The sequence below is a fragment of the Hyperolius riggenbachi genome, chromosome 4 (genome assembly GCF_040937935.1).
Source record: "Hyperolius riggenbachi isolate aHypRig1 chromosome 4, aHypRig1.pri, whole genome shotgun sequence".
NCBI lineage: Eukaryota > Metazoa > Chordata > Amphibia > Anura > Hyperoliidae > Hyperolius > Hyperolius riggenbachi.
Window position 1 is genome coordinate 479,844,366 of NC_090649.1, and position 17,547 is coordinate 479,861,912.

The following is a 17,547-nucleotide window of genomic DNA, read 5'->3' on the forward strand; positions in this document are numbered from 1 at the left end:
AGCGCTGCGGAAGATGTCCGCGCTATATAAATACTAAATAATATTAATACAGACGTACCCCATTCACCCTATACTTGAGAAAAGGCCTCAATGTGAAACAATCATTACCTTAAATCAGGGCTGTGGAGTCGGAGTTGGAGTCGAGGCAATTTTGGGCACTCGAAGTTCGGAGTTGGAGTCGGACATTTCATAAACTGAGGAGTCGGAGTCGGATGATTTTTGTGCAAAGTCCACATCCCTGTTAAGTATTAGACTAAGGAGTCGGAGTCGAGGAGTCGGAGTCAGAGCCATTTTGGGCACCTGGAGTCGGAGTTGGAGTCGGAAGATTTTTGTACCGACTCCACAGCCCTGCCCTAAAGGGTACGTATACTAAAAGGAATATGGAGGCTGCAATCTTTAATTCCTTCTATAAAAATACCAGTTGCCTGGCTGTCAGGATGATCTTTCGGCTTCAGTGGTACTGGAGTCACACACCTGGAACAAGCATGCAGCAGGTGGACTTCGCTTGAGTGGGAATACGCTACCTGCATACTTGTTTTAAGTTGGAAATTAAAAAAAAAATGAGGCGCACAGTCAGCAAAATGGCTAGGCAAGTGGCTTTTTTGAAAAAAATAAATCACTTAACCTGCCTGGCGTTCTGATTCCCGCGGCCCTGCGGCCGCGGGAACAATTTTTTTGCAATTTGTTTTTTAAATATATCATGTAGCTAGCCTAGCGTTAGCTACATGATTCCCCCCTCCCTGCGGCGTCCCTCCTACCCCTCCGATCCCCGCCGACGCAATCTCCCATCCGGAAATCCCGTTCTGAACGGGATTTCCAGGAGGGCTTCCCCCGTCACCATGACGACGCACGTCGTGACGTCATCGACGTCGTGACGTCACAGGGAGACCCGATCCGCCCCTCAGCGCTGCCTGGCACTGATTGGCCAGGCAGCGCACGGGGTCTCGCCTGGGGGGGCCCTGCATCGCGGCGGATAGCGGCGGATCTGCGGCGGGCGGCGGCGATCGGACACAACCCGCAGCAAGCAAAGTGTTTGCTGCGTGTTTTAAAAAAAAATTATTCAAATCGGCCCAGCGGGGCCTGAGCGGTGACCTCCGGCGTCTCTGGACGAGCCTAGCTCGTCGAAAACGCTAGGGAGGTTAAGCCCAAAGTGAAAATAAACTGGTGAGATCCACAACTGTATATATCCTCCTACTTAAAAAAATGCCCTTTTTTTTTAGATATTGCATTTTTTATTATTTTATGTTTAAACATTTACAAAGTAGATGTATATGCTTGGAGTGCACTGCCCCATATGCATATGAGACCTGGGCCCTTATGCAATTAACTTTTTCTGCTAGGTGATATTTTTACATATTATCAATGTAGTGCCTTTTAAGCCACCAGCAAGCAAGAAAATACTTGGCAAAACTTTTTTTTTTTTTACCAACTTTTTGTATTTTTGGGGAAAACCCAGAAGGAGGATGTAGTGGAGTTATGTAGACCGCGAGTGGAGCACATTGGATATAGGCGGCAGCATAGGTAAGTTAGATATCTAATTTAAATTTCGATTACAAGTATCTACATACTCGTAGCTAACATCATTAGTGGTGGGCATTTTGAGTGTGAGTAGTTTGAAATTAGGGTTTTCAGGGATAATTTCACTATTTTACGGCTCTATTGTGAAGAGCAATTTTTCCTGGCTGCTGGACTCTTATGCTGTTGCATTGATTTTTCTATTAAAGCAGACTTAGAGTGTAAATTTCAAAGCGAAAAATGGTCAGAGTGACACTTTTTTTAAGACATTTCTGCCTCGTTTTACCCTTTGCAGTAACAGGTGATTTCTGTATTAAGCAGGGACGTCGCTAGTCCCAAAGATCAGTGGCATGTGCCCCGGATCAATTCTGGGGTGTCTTGGATGTCCCCCAGGCAGAATCAACTGCGGTGCCTTAGTGGCCAGGTAACTCTGCCTAGTTATGTGTAAGTAACACTGACTATTTATGTGATATGCTGCATTTTTTTATTTAGTTATTTTTGTATTACTAGAGAGTGGGCTTCATCCAACTTTTTGCAGGGCAGGCCTACTTGGACTGCTGTTAAATTCATGTAAATCTGGCTCCACCCATGACCACACCCACATTATGGTGCATGGCCACACCCATTCTCCGACTGCAGAGCTCAAAAGTGCCCCGGATTGCTGAGGATCCTGGTATTAAGCAGGAGAGAAACACTGTGGTAGTTCTGGTAGATGCCATAGTGTGTCACTGTGAGCTACCTCCCTCCCTCCTATGGTGAGATCTCTTAGAAGCCTTTGCAATGGTAGGAAACTGCCATGGCAGCTTTTCAGGAGGGGGCATGGCTAAACAACAACCTGTATTTTCTGGGACAAAAGGCCAGTTTTTAAACATTGATACATGCTACGCTAGTATACCTTCTACGGACTATGCTGACTGCATGGAATTTATTTTTACCCTTTAGGTCCACTCTAGGTTTAGCAAACCTGCAGTTTGCTTTTAGATGACTCTAGAGTGCGCTGTCTTGGAGAGATTTCTCATATCGTCCCACAGTAGGTATGGCCAGCCCCACGAAGGTCTCTCTTTCACATTTTGTAACTTTTTCGGTCTAGGTTTAATAGCCCTTTAAGGCATACCTGTAGGCATTGTAGAGGTTCCTCTTCTCGTTCATGTTTTGACATCTGCCTTCCACAGAGCACGGCAGCGTGAAGTTTCTGGCCGGGAACTCCATGAAGCAGTTATCATTGCCGCTGCACGGTGTTTCATCCATGCTGGCATCGTCCAAGTCCGTTACTTTCAGTTCACCGTCAATGATTACGAACTGGCGAGGGCGAAAATCCAAAAGGGTGATGGAGCCAAGAGGGGAGTGTGCCAAGTAATGTAACAGCCGCACTAAGCTCAGGCAGATCTGCAAAGTACAAGGGAGGAACGATCAGTTCTCTCGTTATGTTCATAAGTACTAAATTATGTTGCCTTACAGCAAAACCGAGAGCAGTAGGGTCGGCAAAACCATCCTCCGGGGCGTCCTTAGGACAAGAGATCTGCAAAGTCCACATAGTCTAGGACATTGAGGTCAGTTATAGGAGTGGAGGTTGAGGGACAGGCACCAGGGTGAGATTAGGGTTACGCACAAAGGGGAGATTAGAGATAAGCACAGGAAGTGGTTAGAATTATGCAGTAGGGGGGACAAAATCATCCTTTAGGGCGTCCTTAGGACAAGAGATCTAAGTCCACATAATCTGTGGTCAAAGGGGTGGTGCACATAGAAACATAGAAGCCATAGATCCACCACCTGTTCTTGGTAAGGAGGCTACTCCATTAGAATGAATAGAGCACCTGACCCCCATGCTGAAAAGTTTCTGTTTTAGATTATGCAGTGAGAGGTTGGTCAAGGCTGAGCACAAGGGAAATGTTAAGGTTAGGCACCAAGGGGAGGTTAGAATTGAACACTGGAATTGGTTAGGGTAAGATGACAGCAGGAAGGCAGTTAGGTAGTTAGGGTTAGGCATTGCAGAGTGCATTAGGGTCATTTACAGGAGTAGAGGTTGGGGTCAGGCACCAGGGAGAGGTTAAGGTGTGAGATTAAGGTTACACATCAAGGGGCAGTCAGGGTAAGGCCCTGGAGAGGACATTAGGCTCAGTCTCTGGAGTGAATCTTGGGGTCAGGGACGAGGAAGAGGTTAAGGTGTAAGAGTATGGGTATGCACCAAGGGGAGATTAGAGATAAGCACTGGAGTTGGTTAGAATTATGCAACAGGGTGGAAATAAGGGACAGGCACAGGAGGGGTTTATTAAAGGACACCTGAAGCGAAAACAAACTAATGAAATAAATGATTTTATCTATCTTCCTTCACATAAAAGGGACTTAAGATATTCCACAGTTTTATTTTATGTTTAAATCTACTTTTTAAGTTTTAACTGATTTATTGTTTTTGCTCAATGACACATTCATTTAAGTATGCCAGAGCTAAAATTTATGAACTACTGTCCCTTTGTATCTCTTTCCTGCTCTCAGAATCTATTTTCTGCTAGGAAAGAGTTTTTTATTTGGAATTTCTTATCAGTGAGGCTCACATTGTAATCACTTCCTGTCTGAGTCAGGACTGACTCAGCCACTTACATACCTGATAATTAACTCTTTCAAGCAGAGAAAAAAAAAAAGGAACACAGCATAGTTATTAGTGTGCTGGGCACTGTACATACCCATGTCTATCTCATCATGTCACATGTCACTTCGGGTATCCTTTAAGGTTACGCAGTAGAGGGGATGTTGGGTTAGGGTCCAGGTACAAATTAAGTTTAGGCACTTGATGGTAGGTTTAGGGTTAGACACCAGATGCAAGGTTAGGGGTGGGCATCAGGAAAAAGTTAGAAATTTTAATTTCATCTATGTGGAGGTTACAAGTGTGACTGTTGGCTTTTGCTGCCAGTTGCATTACGTAGAAAGCAGCTGACAGTTCTGATAAGACACAGAGGGTCAGAGACTCTGTACACATGGAGGAAAGTCAATACTGCAAATGGAACAGAAAGTCTACATATCAGGGGCTGCTGTGTGTGGAAGAGACAGCAGAATAAGTAAAATGTACTAATGACAAGTACTATGTTCGTAATCTATGTTTGTAATCTATGCGATTATGCAAAATTTCACATACATTTTCGCAAATATGGCTATACAAAACTGATTTTGTGTAATCCGTTCATAATTTCACGTAATTTTTGTGTCATTTGCTCCATACATGTATGTTAAAGCAGACCCAAACCAAACATTGTATTCATTCAAAATATTTAGTTGCACGACTCTGACATATACATAGATAAATAAACACTCCTTCAAGCCTATGAGCATTTCAGTGCATGCTTTTCACCCTTCTCTTTTCATAACTAGGGTTATACAGGTGGCAGCCATTAGCAATTCCTCCTTTGCCAGACACCACCTACTCCACCAGTCTGCCGGATTCTGTCCCGGCAATATGAAAGGAAGGGAGGGGTTCCTCCAATAAATGTCAAATATTTTAGATTTGTCATCATGCAGCTGAAAAAAGGCTGCTATTTATTATTACAATTTAGAAAATAGATTTTATTTCTGAAATCTTGTATTTTTAATATGGGTCCACTTTAAGTTGAAGGGTGGGAACAAGGCAAAATGTTTTCAAAAATACCTTGTAGTTTTTGAGAAAATTTATTTTAAAAACTCAAAGGAAACATGTTTTTTAAGCTCAGAAGAAAGACATTTTAAAAACCATTCTCTTTTGCATTTCTTAAAATCGATTTTCTCAAAAGGTCTTCAGTGTTCTCCCCAGGATCTTTTAGCCGGGTGCTCCACCCGGCTAGTTTTAATGAGCACCCGGCTGTCATCCGCTCACCTCCTCCTCTGCTGTAAGCAGAGTTGCGCACAGAAGCACCTTGTCTGCATTCTCTAATCACGTCCCACCCGGGTAATTTTTCATGCCACCCAGCTGGAAAAAAATTCTGGGGAAAACACTGTACTTCCTAATTCCTAATTTTGATGCACAATTACGATTATACGAAATTTGCGCTCATCACTGCTAAAAACTATTACTTACTCGGAATCTGTCTTCCCAGGAAGACTGCAGCAGTTGTATCATCTCCAGAGGGGAGCCCAGCTCCGTGATGGTGGTCAGGGTGTCAGCTATGTCATTGCTGTCCTGATAGCAGTAGCCATGGAGCTGAAACAAGACAAACATGGTGATAAGAACATATAAATACGCAGAACTAAAACTTAAAGAGAACCTATAGTTAAAATTATGCAATGAATTAAATTATTTTTTTACATAATTATTTAGTCAGTGTTTGCCCATTGTAAAATCTTTCCTCACCCTGATTTACATTCTGACATTTGTCACAACAACTTTAGTCCCGTCAGGTGATCTCTGTGGAATGTTTGGTTACTGAGAGTTCTGAAGCCAGTACAAATAATACAAGTTCTATTACCTACTGTGGTACTTGTATCAACATAGTAATGTAGCAACATAGGAAAAACATGGGGAAAAAAACAGAAAATTGTATACTTACCTATCGGTAATTTTCCTTTCCTTTCAAGATCCATGGCAGCATTACTACGGGGGTTAGTCCCTCCTTCTAATCCCTACAGGACCTGTCAGTATAAATCTTTAGGCCTGCAAGGTGCTTTTTTTGATAGTCCCACCAATTAACTGAACTATGTAGGGTGGGAGCTCTGTATGCTGCCGGGATTGAAAAGGAAAGGAAAATTACTGATAGGTAAGTATATAATTTTCTGTTTTCCTTTCCGTTTCCATGGCAGCATTACTATGGGGATCTAACTATATCATACACAAAGAGGGAGGGACACAATTTCTTCCAGGCGAGTGTGTTAGGGAAGCTGTCCGGCATCCTCTGTGTAAACTGCGCCACTGCGCCGTTCCCCGGAAGTTTATATCCCGTGGTATCCTCCTCCGGAAGTTCCGTGCGTGCCAACGTGGAGCGCACTCCGGCTTCACTGCTGCCCACTCAATTCCGCGCTGATTTACAGCGGGCTCCGCTCCGAGCACACTAAACGAAAAGGACCCCCAGAAAGACCAACGAGAAAGAGGGGGAAACCTTCTGCTTAGATCTAGTTAAAATCAAACAGAGGGGCTTCGCGCAGTGAGGAAAATGTGTGATGGCTGCAAAATACAGCAGGTAGGCAAAAAAAAAAGAAAACGCAAAAAGAAAAAAATGAAGTCTGTAAACCAAAAAGAAAAAAAATGATATTAAACTTAATCTAAAATTAAAAAAAGTGTCAGTTCTGTAGGACTGGGAAAAAAAAGGGGGGGGGGGCGGGCCTAAAGATTTATACTGACAGGCCCTGTAGGGGTTAGGAGGCAGGACTAACACCCCTAGTAATGCTGCTATGGAAATGGAAAGGAAAGTAATTTATAGTTCATTTTACTCTGGAAGAAACATACGTCTTATTTGTATGTGTTTACACGTATTTTACATTTTACAGGTTTTCAAGACAGAGGTCCCATTGGGAGTGCGGCCACAGTGTTTTGCGATATGTGATAATGTCCGCTGTTCTGACCAAGAGTGAATCCTGCCTTACAGACCACAATAAACCTCTTACCATCAGAGCTCGTCTCTCACTCTCACCTGCTTCCACATAAAACTTTATTCAGGAATTTAAATGGTACTTCTGCTCCATTATCACCATGGTGGTGCGATGCATTGCAAGTCATGCGTTTAATGATAGTTACACTAATAACAGTCACACGGCGATGCAAATGGTGTTGACAGAAAGTAATAGCATTGCATTTGCACTTCACACTTTTGGATAGAGTAAATAGAAAGTACATTAGCCAGAGGACAGCGCCATTAAGCCTCAGTTTACTAAGTAACGAGTAAATCAACTCAGATGCCAGCTCTTAACCACTTGCCGACCGCACACTCATAACGTGCGTCGGCAAAGTGGCAGCTGCAGGACCAGCGACGCAGTACTGCGTCGCCAGCTGCAGCCTAATTAATCAGGAAGCAGCCGCTCGTACGAGCGGCTGCTTCCTGTCACATCACGGCGGGGGGCTCCGTGAATAGCCTGCGGGCCGCCGATGGCGGCTCGCAGGCTAGATGTAAACACAAGCGGAAATAATCCGCTTTGTTTACATTTGTACGGCACTGCTACGCAGCAGCGCCGTAAGGCAGATCGGCGATCCCCGGCCAATCAGCGGCCGGGGATCGCCGCCATGTGACAGGAGACAGCCTGTCACTGGCTGCACAGGACGGATAGCGTCCTGTGCAGCCGGATCTCCAGGAGGGGGCCAGGTAGGAGAGGGAGGGGGAGGATTTCGCCGCGGAGGGGGGCTTTGAGGTGCCCCCCCCCCCGCCACCCACAGCAGGCAGGAGAGATCAGACCCCCCCAGCACATCATCCCCATAGGGGGGAAAAAAGGGGGGCAATCTGATCTCCCTGCCTGCACCCTGATCTGTGCTGGGGGCTGCAGAGCCCACCCAGCACAGATCACTCAAACCAGCGCTGGTCCTTAAGGGGGGGTAAAGGGTGGGTCCTCAAGTGGTTAAAAGAGGAACGGTCGCAAAAATCTTAAAATGTAAAACACATACAAATAAGAAGTACATTTCTTTCAGAGTAAAATGAGCCATAAATTACTTTTCTCCTATGTTGCTGTCACTTACAGCAGGTAGTAGAAATCTGACATAAAAGACAGATTTTGGGTAAGTCCATCTCTCCATAGGGGATTCTCAGCATGGCCTTTATTCTTTATAAAGACATTCCCTGAAAAAGATTTAAACAAAGATGCTGGCCAGCCTCCCTGCTCACCGTACACTATTTTGGCAGTTGGACGGAGAAACTGCCATTCACTAAGTGCTTTTAAAAATAAAGAAAACCCTGAGACCCCCCCCCATTAAAAGATGGGCTAGACCAAAATCTGTTGGTAATGTCAGATTTCCACTACTTACTGTAAAGGGGCCCATACACTGAGATGATTAGTGGCCGATCGATCGAAATCGATCTATCGCAAATCGATTGATCGATCGATTTGCAACCGATTTTGATCGATCTGACATACTGAAAAATCTAGGTCGATCTGTAGAGATTGCTTATCGTTTTGCATTAGACCTAATGGAAATCTGATGGCAAAAAAGTACCATCAGATCGATTTTCAATAGATTTCATACTGAAATCTAGTGGAAATCTGTTTGTAAAAAATGTTCCTAAAACCCATACACTTATACTATTTCCCGCCGATATACAGCAGATTCGATCACTGTGATCCAATCTGCTGTGAAATCGTTGTGCAAACGCCGACCGAACGATCGATTTCCATCCGAAATTGATCGTTTCCGTCGATCCGTCCGCGCGCAAGATTTTACTCGAACGCCTGCAGGTTGTGAGTGCGTCAATAGTGGCGTTCCAATGTCTGACGACCGACCCTAGCGGCAATACATTACCTGATCCGGCCGGCGCGTATTGCCTCTGTCACCGCTACTCCTTCTCCGCTGGGCTCCGGCAGGCTTCACTTCTTCCTGTCCCGACAGGAAGTTTAAACAGTAGAGCGCCCTCTACTGTTTAAACTTCCTCGGACAGGAAGTAAAGTAAAGCTAGAGCCCTGGAGCCGAGAAGAAGACAGTGGAGACCGGGGGACACGTGCCGGCCGGATCAGGTAATGTATGCAGGGGGGCGGGGGCAGCGGCAGCACCACCACCACAGATTGTGATCGGTTTCAGGCTGATATCGGTTCACAATCTGTTTGCAGTAAAGGTGGCCATACGATCCCTCTCTGATCAGATTCGATCAGAGAGGGATCTATCTGTTGGTCGAATCTGATGGCAAATCGACCAGTGTATGGCCACCTTAAACACATCAGATAGATCAGAAATCTATCTGATGATCTATCTGCTGATAATCTAATGAGTGTATGGCCACCTTTAGTGACACCTACATAGGAGAAAAGTAATTTATGGCTCATTTTACTCTGGTATTTGTATATGTTTACATGTATTTTAAATTTTAAGATTTTCGCAACAGAGGTCCTTTAAAGAGAGTCTGAAGCGAGAATAAATCTCGCTTCAGACCTCATAGATAGCAGGGGCTTAACGGGGGTCCCTGATCCCCCAAATCCCCTCCGTAATGCGGGGGAGCGCTTCCTGGTTGGGGCAGGGCTAACCGCCGCAGCCCTGCCCCACGCGCGTACGTCAGCACGTATCTCCGCCTCTCCCCCACCCTTCTCAGTCTTCCTTCACTGAGAGGGGTGGGGGAAAGGCGGCGATGCGCCGCTGATAGACGCGACTGGAGGCAGGGCTGCAGCCGTTAGCCCTGCCTCCAGGAGTGACCAAGTCTGCGACCAAGTGTCGCAGCGGGGGGTTTGGGGTCAAGGGACCCCCGTTTAGCGGCGCTATTGCGGCGGTTTAGCAGGGGCACACATGCCCCTGCTAACTATGAGCTCTGAAGCGAGATTTATTCTCGCTTCAGAGTCTCTTCAAAGAGACTCCGTAACAAAAATTGCATCCTGTTTTTTATCATCCTACAAGTTCCAAAAGCTATTCTAATGTGTTCTGGCTTACTGCAGCACTTTGTACTATCACAGTCTCTGTAATAAATCAATGTATCTTTCCCTTGTCAGACTTGTCAGCCTGTGTCTGGAAGGCTGCCAAGTTCTTCAGTGTTGTGGTTCTGCTATGAACTCCCCCCTCAGGGGGGAAAGAAACACACAAATGATCTCTTGAGATTCAAAAGGAAGGGTGTATACAGCCTGCTTGTGTATGAATGTATTTTCTATGTGTGGACATGCTGTACATCAACCTACTTCCTGTTTTGGTGGCCATTTTGTTTGTTTATAAACAAACTTTTTAAAACAGTTTTTAACCACTTTTAATGCGGCGGGGAGCGGTGAAATTGTGATAGAGGGGAATAGGTAGAGTGACCATACGTCCCAGATTACCTGGGACGGGTCCCAGATTCGGGGTCCCCTGTCCCAGGCTGGCTTGGGTCCCAGGAAAAGTCCCACTTTTAGATGCAGGACGTCCCAGCTGCGGGAGTATGTGACATCAGTGTTCCGTCCTCGGCCCCCCGCCGCCCTGCTCTGCCCTGCTGCTACTGCTCCCCTCCCTCCCTGTCTTCTGCCTGCATTGAATTGGCTAACAACTGGATTCCCGCCGCAGTCTGCCCCGCCCCCCGCTGTTTAAAGGGAACCTAAACTGTTTAAAGTAGAGTGACCAGACGTCCCGGATTGCCCGGGACACGTCCCGGATTCGGGGTCCGCTGTCCCAGGCTTAATGAGGTCCCGGGAAACGTCCCGCTTTGAGCAGCGGGACGTCCCGGCCTCGGGACTCTGGCCACTCTCTCCTCAATGAACTGGCAGTGGCGTCTATAGACGCCGTGCCAGTTCATTGCCCGCAGCCCCGCTCCAGCCTCCTCTTCCGGTGTCTGTTTCCGACACCAGCAGGCGAGCAGGGCTACGGCAAGATGGCTGCCGGAGCCCTGTACTGGAGACTTATTTGTGTCACTAGTACAGGGCTTCGGGCGCCATCTTGCCGTAGCCCTGTCAGCGCGGGAGACCAGAGCAGGAGGAACAAGACGGTCCCGGGACGGAGCAGCGCGCCAGAGGCCGGACACTTCTGCCAGGTGAGTAAATGCTTTCTTTTCCAGGTGAAATGTTTGCCCGCATTGTTTCTTTTCTGGTGAAATGTTTGCCCGCATTGTTTCTTTTCCAGGTGAAATGTTTGCCCGCATTGTTTCTTTTCCAGGTGAAATGTTTGCCCGCATTGTTTCTTTTCCAGGTGAAATGTTTGCCCGCATTGTTTCTTTTCTGGTGAAATGTTTGCCCGCATTGTTTCTTTTCCAGGTGAAATGTTTGCCCGCATTGTTTCTTTTCCAGGTGAAATGTTTGCCCGCATTGTTTCTTTTCCGGTGAAATGTTTGCCCGCATTGTTTCTTTTCTGGCGAAATGTTTGCCCGCAGTGCGTTTCTTTTCTGGCGAAATGTTTGCCCGCATTGCGTTTCTTTTCTGGTGAAATGTTTGGCCGCAGTGCGTTTCTTTTCTGGTGAAATGTTTGCCCGCAGTGCGTTTCTTTTCTGGCGAAATGTTTACCCGCATTGCGTTTCTTTTCTGGCGAAATGTTTGCCCGCAGTGCGTTTCTTTTCTGGCGAAATGTTTGCCCGCATTGCGTTTCTTTTCTGGTGAAATGTTTGGCCGCAGTGCGTTTCTTTTCTGGTGAAATGTTTGCCCGCATTGCGTTTATTTTGTACTGACATGTTGCCCGCATTGCGTTTATTTTATACTGACATGTTTGCCCGCATTGCATTTATTTTATACTGACATGTTGCCTATTGCGTTTATTTTCTGGTGTCCGGGGTAACTGTTACTGCATTTATTATTTAATGGTCATAGATGGCTATGTTTGCTGCTTTGTGGTTACGGTATACTATTAGCATCACACAGTTTCTGCACACCCATGATACAAAGTCTCATTTGTCCACATCATGGCGTAAACACTGCTTTCTTATGCCTCGCTGTTACATCATTACGTTAGCTCCGCCCATACAATGTCATGGCCACGCCCATTTTTCGGCGCGCCGCGCTGCGCGCGCCGCAGCCCCCCTCCCCCAGTCTTCGCCACTGCACGCTCCTCACTCCTTCCCACTTTTCGCCGCGGCGCGCTGCGCGCGCCGCTCCCCCTCCCCGTCCCAGGTTGGACCCACAAAAATATGGTCACTCTAGAATAGGAGATGTCCCCTAACACACTGGTATGTTTACTTTTGTGCGATTTTAACAATACAGATTCTCTTTAAAGAGGAACTGAAACCAAGGATTGAATCCCAATCAGTAGCCAATACCCCCTTTCCCATGAGAAATCTTTACCTTTTCTCACATAGATCATCAGGGACATCTGTATGGCTGATATTATGAGGTAACCCCTTCCACAGTGTGATGTCAAGACCAAGGTCCTGACAGTTTCCTGTCTCTAAGCCTTTGTTGCATTGTGGGAAATAACAGCTGTTTCCAACTGCCAAGCACCCAGAATCTCCCTTTTAGCCTATCACATTATTAGTGGTATGTTAGTAGTATGTTGGCCTAGTGGTGGAAAAAGTATAAATCTGGCCTTGCTGGTGTGTGGTAACTCAGTAAAAAGACAGATTGCATTTAGCAGAATGAAGAAAAAAACAATATGACAACTTTACAGGGATATGCATGTGAGCACAAGTATGCTTTTATATGATTTGCCTTAAGTTCTATACATTTTATATTATTTCTCTCACAGTTAAAAGAAGATAGGAAAGTTCAACGTCCTGCCAGATATTCTCCACACAGGAAGTGGATGGTGTGAGAACTCCGCTTATCAGCGGGCCCTGTGCCCATAAAACCGCACACAGCAACGTATAAAGGGTGTAAACACAGAGGAAGATAAATATCCTGTGAGACAGTATAAATATAAGGACAATAACCGCACTGAGATAATGAGCAGAGCACCCTGACAGACACACACTACAGTATTTACTTCATCATTCTCTGGCATCGCTGCTGTAAACTCCACATTCACATGGAATGACAGCAATAAAGAAAAGCGGCCTTCTTATCACAGTTATTAAGTTTGCTTAATCTCAGGGTGTCCGGGAGCTTGTGATCATCAATAAAATGTTACCATATAAACATTTACACAGGACTGGGCCTGTTGTGGAGAGACTGTGCTCTGCTCTGCGACCAATAACAATAATTGTATGCTGGGCTGATTGTTCTCTGTGTATTGAGAAACCCATACCATACCTCCCAACTTTTTGAGATGAGAAAGAGGGACACTTAAGCCACGCCCCTGACCACGCCACACCACACGCCACACCCCTGTTCACGCATACCATAATGATTTTATAAGAAAAATATGGTGTTTTATAATTCAAACCACACTGGTCCTTTCTATCCTGGTTCATTTTCTTTCATATTAACATTTTAAAATTAGTTGTATATCAATTTAAAGGATGGGAATAAAGTTAAGAGTCAATCAAACACATTTTTTAGTAGAGAAATATATATATATTTACATAAAAAGAGGGACAAATGAGGAGAAAAGAGGGACAGAGGGACAGGGCTCCAAAAGAGGGACTGTCCCTCCGAAAGAGGGACAGTTGGGAGCTATGGAAACCTAGCCCTGCCTATAGTTCAAATCCCCCCCTTACATTTTCATACTGTATGGACAGTAAACTTGTAACCTAAACAGTCCCTGACTTGTGGGGCCTCTAGGAGCTTGATGCCCTGGGCAATTGCCAATTTTGACCCTATGCAAGCATCAGCCCTGCTGACTCAACTCAGTAATTGGGTCCAGTCAAGCATGCGAACAAGTGTGGCATGACGCAAAATGGCTGTTGTGCCGTACTGGACTCGCACCTACCCAAAGACCCACCAGCCACCCTTGTATAATTCTTTTATTATTATTATTTATATAGCGCCAACATCTGCCGAAGCACTGTACAGAATATATAGTCTTGTCACTTAAAGGGAATCTGAAGTAAAAATAAACTTATGATATGATGATTTGTATGTGTAGTACAACTAAGAAATAAAACATTAGCAGCAAAGATACAAGTCTAATATTGTTTCCAGTACAGGAAGAGTTAAGAAACTCCAGTTGTTACGTATGCAAAAGAGCCATTGAGCTCCATGACTTTCAAAGGTGCAGAGAGCTCTGTCTTCTGAAGTTTATTATCTCAACTGTCTGTCACTGTGTTTTTTTTTTTCTTCTGCAGAATAAAGTTCAAATGTTCATAAGCCTGCTCTGTGAAATCATTTAGAATGCTGAGTGTAGTGTTTAAATTGCAAATATTAGAGAGCAATGTAATGTTATAAAAAATATATATATAACTGAAAATAAAAATGAGACTATTTTCTTTTCACTACTAATGTTCTACTAATTATCCGTACTACACATACAGTTCATTATATCGTAACTTTTTTTTCACTTTTTTCACTTCAGTGTCACTTTAACTGTCCCTCAGAGGAGCTCACAATCTTATAACTACCATAGTCACATGTTTTATGTATGTATAGAGTATGTATTGTAGTCTAGGGACAATTTAGGGGGAAGCCAATTAACTTATCTGTATGTTTTTGGATGTGGGTGGAAACCAGGGTGCCCGGAGGAAACCCACACAGACACACAGGAAACATACAAACTCTGTGCTGATAGTGTCTCAGCTGGGATTTGAACCGGGGACACAGTGCTGCAAGGTGAGAGAGCTAACCACTACGCCGCTTGTTTCTGGTGTGTGATTCAGACACTACTGTAGCCAAATACATCAGCAGGGCTGCCAGGCAAGTGGTATAGCTTAAAAGGAAATAAATATGGCAGCCTCCATATTCTTTTCACTACAGTTGTCCTTTAAACTAACCCAGAACTTACTCTCTGCGCTAAAAGATAAGCAACAGCATAATAACCTTTAAAGAAAAACCAGCGCGCAGGTAATCGCTGGGAATCGGATATTAAAAAGCCACAAAAAACGCCCAACGTGGACGGAAAAGCGAACGGAACGCAATGTGAACAAGACCCAAATGCATACAGGGTGCGGTTTTCCTTCTGTCCTGCGCAAGAGTTCAGCTCCACTGGAAACTTGCTCCACAGAGGCACAGCGAGTGTCAGCCGGCTGCCTGTGGCTCTTGTGTCGTCTATCCTGCTTGTCTCAGTGTTTGCCGTGCGTTTGGCCTTCCCTCCATTGTGCGCGAGGTTGCTTCAGACATTGTGCGTTCCTCTATAGTCTAAAGGTTGAGTCTATTTTCCCGGTGACAGATAATACAAATTAGCGATCTGCTTTGATTTTCCAGGCAGTGAGATATTGTTGCACGAGTCTCTCAGCCCCCACGGCTTGTCATTTCGGCATTCCACATCACCGCAAATTAAAGTGACATAGCTGCCCTTTCCTGACAACGCAATGCAGAGGTCAGCCTCAACACAAAGGCCGACAAGCCTCCCGAACAAAACACAAAATAGACTCTATTATTAGGCTGTCATCGCTGTCTAAGTATATGTAAACTACAGAATCCCTGACTAAAGCACGGCCGCTAAAAAGAGACCGGCGGGCTTCATCAGTCTTATTGACTTAGCCGTGCGCATCGCCAAAATGGAAGGAGTGGCGGTAACACCGCTGGTATCGGGACTAGGCAAAAAAATGAATAAATAATAAACCAACAGCAATCCTTATTTAGTCAGAAAACGCAGCGATGTTAATGTAAAAATGTGTCCACGGTAGTCTATAAATGTCCGTTTGCCTTGGACCACTCATAGGCCGAGGATGACTCACATATTTATGTATCGTCAGAATAAATGGACAAGCTATAGCAACAAATGCCTTATGAAAACAAAGAAAGGAACTGAAGATATTATCGTCATCACATCACGGCTGGACTACTGCAATGTTCTCTATGCAGGCCTCCCGAACAAGGACCTGTACTGCCTGCAATTAGTACAGAATGCTGCTGCCAGATTACTAACAAACAACCTCGCCACTGTCACATGATACCGAGTCTTCGCTCACTGCACTGGCTGCCTGTAAAATGGAGAATACTCTTCAAGACTGGACTGTTGACATTCAAATCCCTAGACAATTTAGGCCCTGGATATGTGAAGGACGTGCTAAAACTGCACCACACCTCTCATAACCTCACATCAGCAGGATCCATAAACTTGGTCACTCCTAGAGTGCACCTCAAAACCTTTCTGTCATGCTGCCCCTACCCTTTGGAATTCCCTACCACACCCAGTAAAGACAGCTGGAGTTATTCAAATCCAGACTGAAAAGCCACCTGTTTATACTGATATTTGTGGACTTGTAGAATTCTTCCTCTGTACCACAATTTACCAATCAACCATTTACTGGACCAAGCCAGGCTTATACACTATGGCCCATATGCAATTCTCTTTTTCACCTGAGTTTTCTCCTAGGAGATAATTTTTCATTTTCAATTTAAAATAACTTTCCAGCACTTTTCAACTTAAAAAGTACCAAAAAGTAGGTGAGAAAGTACTATTAAAATTATTTTGAGTATTTTCTTGCTTGCTGGTGGCTTAAAAGAAATTTTATTGGCAAGTTTAAAATTATCACCTAGGAGAAAACTGAAAAAGTGAATTGCATATGGGCCTATGAGTCCTACAGGAGAAAAGCACTTTACAAACGTTATTTGTTGATATGTCAAGATAATCTCTTCCCAGTGAAAAGTACCGTAATTCACATGTCATTTAGGGCCCTTTTCCACTGACAAACATAGTAGAAAGACAAGATACTGGTCTTCAGTGGCATAGCTAAGGAGCTGTGGGCCCCGATGCAAGTTTTACATTGGGCCCCCCATGCACTCTATACATAACAATTGATATGACGCACCAACACCTGCCAATGGCAACTACAGTGTCAGAGGTGCAAGAAGGGGATGGGGAACAGTTTGTTAATGATTACCACTATTCAAAGTATCTAAAGAAGTGATTATTATGAGCACAGGACCAATAGAAAGCTAATACTGCAGTTGAGGGCCCCGATGCGGTCGCAACCTCTGCACCTCCTATTGCTACGCCCCTGCTGGTCTTGTCTTACTGCAATGTACAGTCACTGTGTTGTGACCAGCAATATATGGGATATAACCAGGGCCACATTCAAAAAATAGTGCCGCAAAAAAAAATGGCGCAGGTTGATGCCGAAAATGGTATCTTGCTACTAAGGCGATGTACCGTTTCAGAATTGTCCTAGAACGTTAAAGAAACGTATTAACAAGATGTCATTACCAGCATCTGTGATACATTACCTGGTCCCAGTGATCGCCTCTCCTCCACTTCCATGTATAGTGTGCAGGAGTCCTGCAGCCAGCCAATCACCATGCGGGAACTGAAGCCGCATAGTGATTGGCTGGCTGCAGAACAGCTGCAAAATAACAAGGAAGTGAAGGAGACATGATTGCCCGGGACCAAGTAATGTACACTAAAGCCCCTGTCTACTCTCCCACTGAACCCTCCCTCTGCCTACGCCAAAACCTTACCACTCCACCCACTGCCTTAACCTAATCATTCTACCCCCTGCTGAGCTGCCTAACACTAACCCCCCCTGCCTGTAC

The 17,547-nt window shown here is 45.0% G+C and overlaps 1 protein-coding gene across 2 annotated transcripts in view; it reads right to left on the reverse strand.

Moving 5' to 3' along the window:
- PKDCC (protein kinase domain containing, cytoplasmic) overlaps positions 1-17,547 on the reverse strand; it is a 155,343-nt gene that overhangs the window by 47,091 nt on the left and 90,705 nt on the right. For both annotated transcript variants that reach the window (XM_068232967.1, XM_068232965.1), the window contains exons 2-3: positions 5,558-5,680; positions 2,630-2,901 (exon numbers count right to left, since the gene is read on the reverse strand). In XM_068232967.1, coding sequence (XP_068089068.1) covers positions 2,630-2,901; positions 5,558-5,680 — 395 coding nt within the window. The remainder of the gene's footprint in view (positions 1-2,629; positions 2,902-5,557; positions 5,681-17,547) is intronic.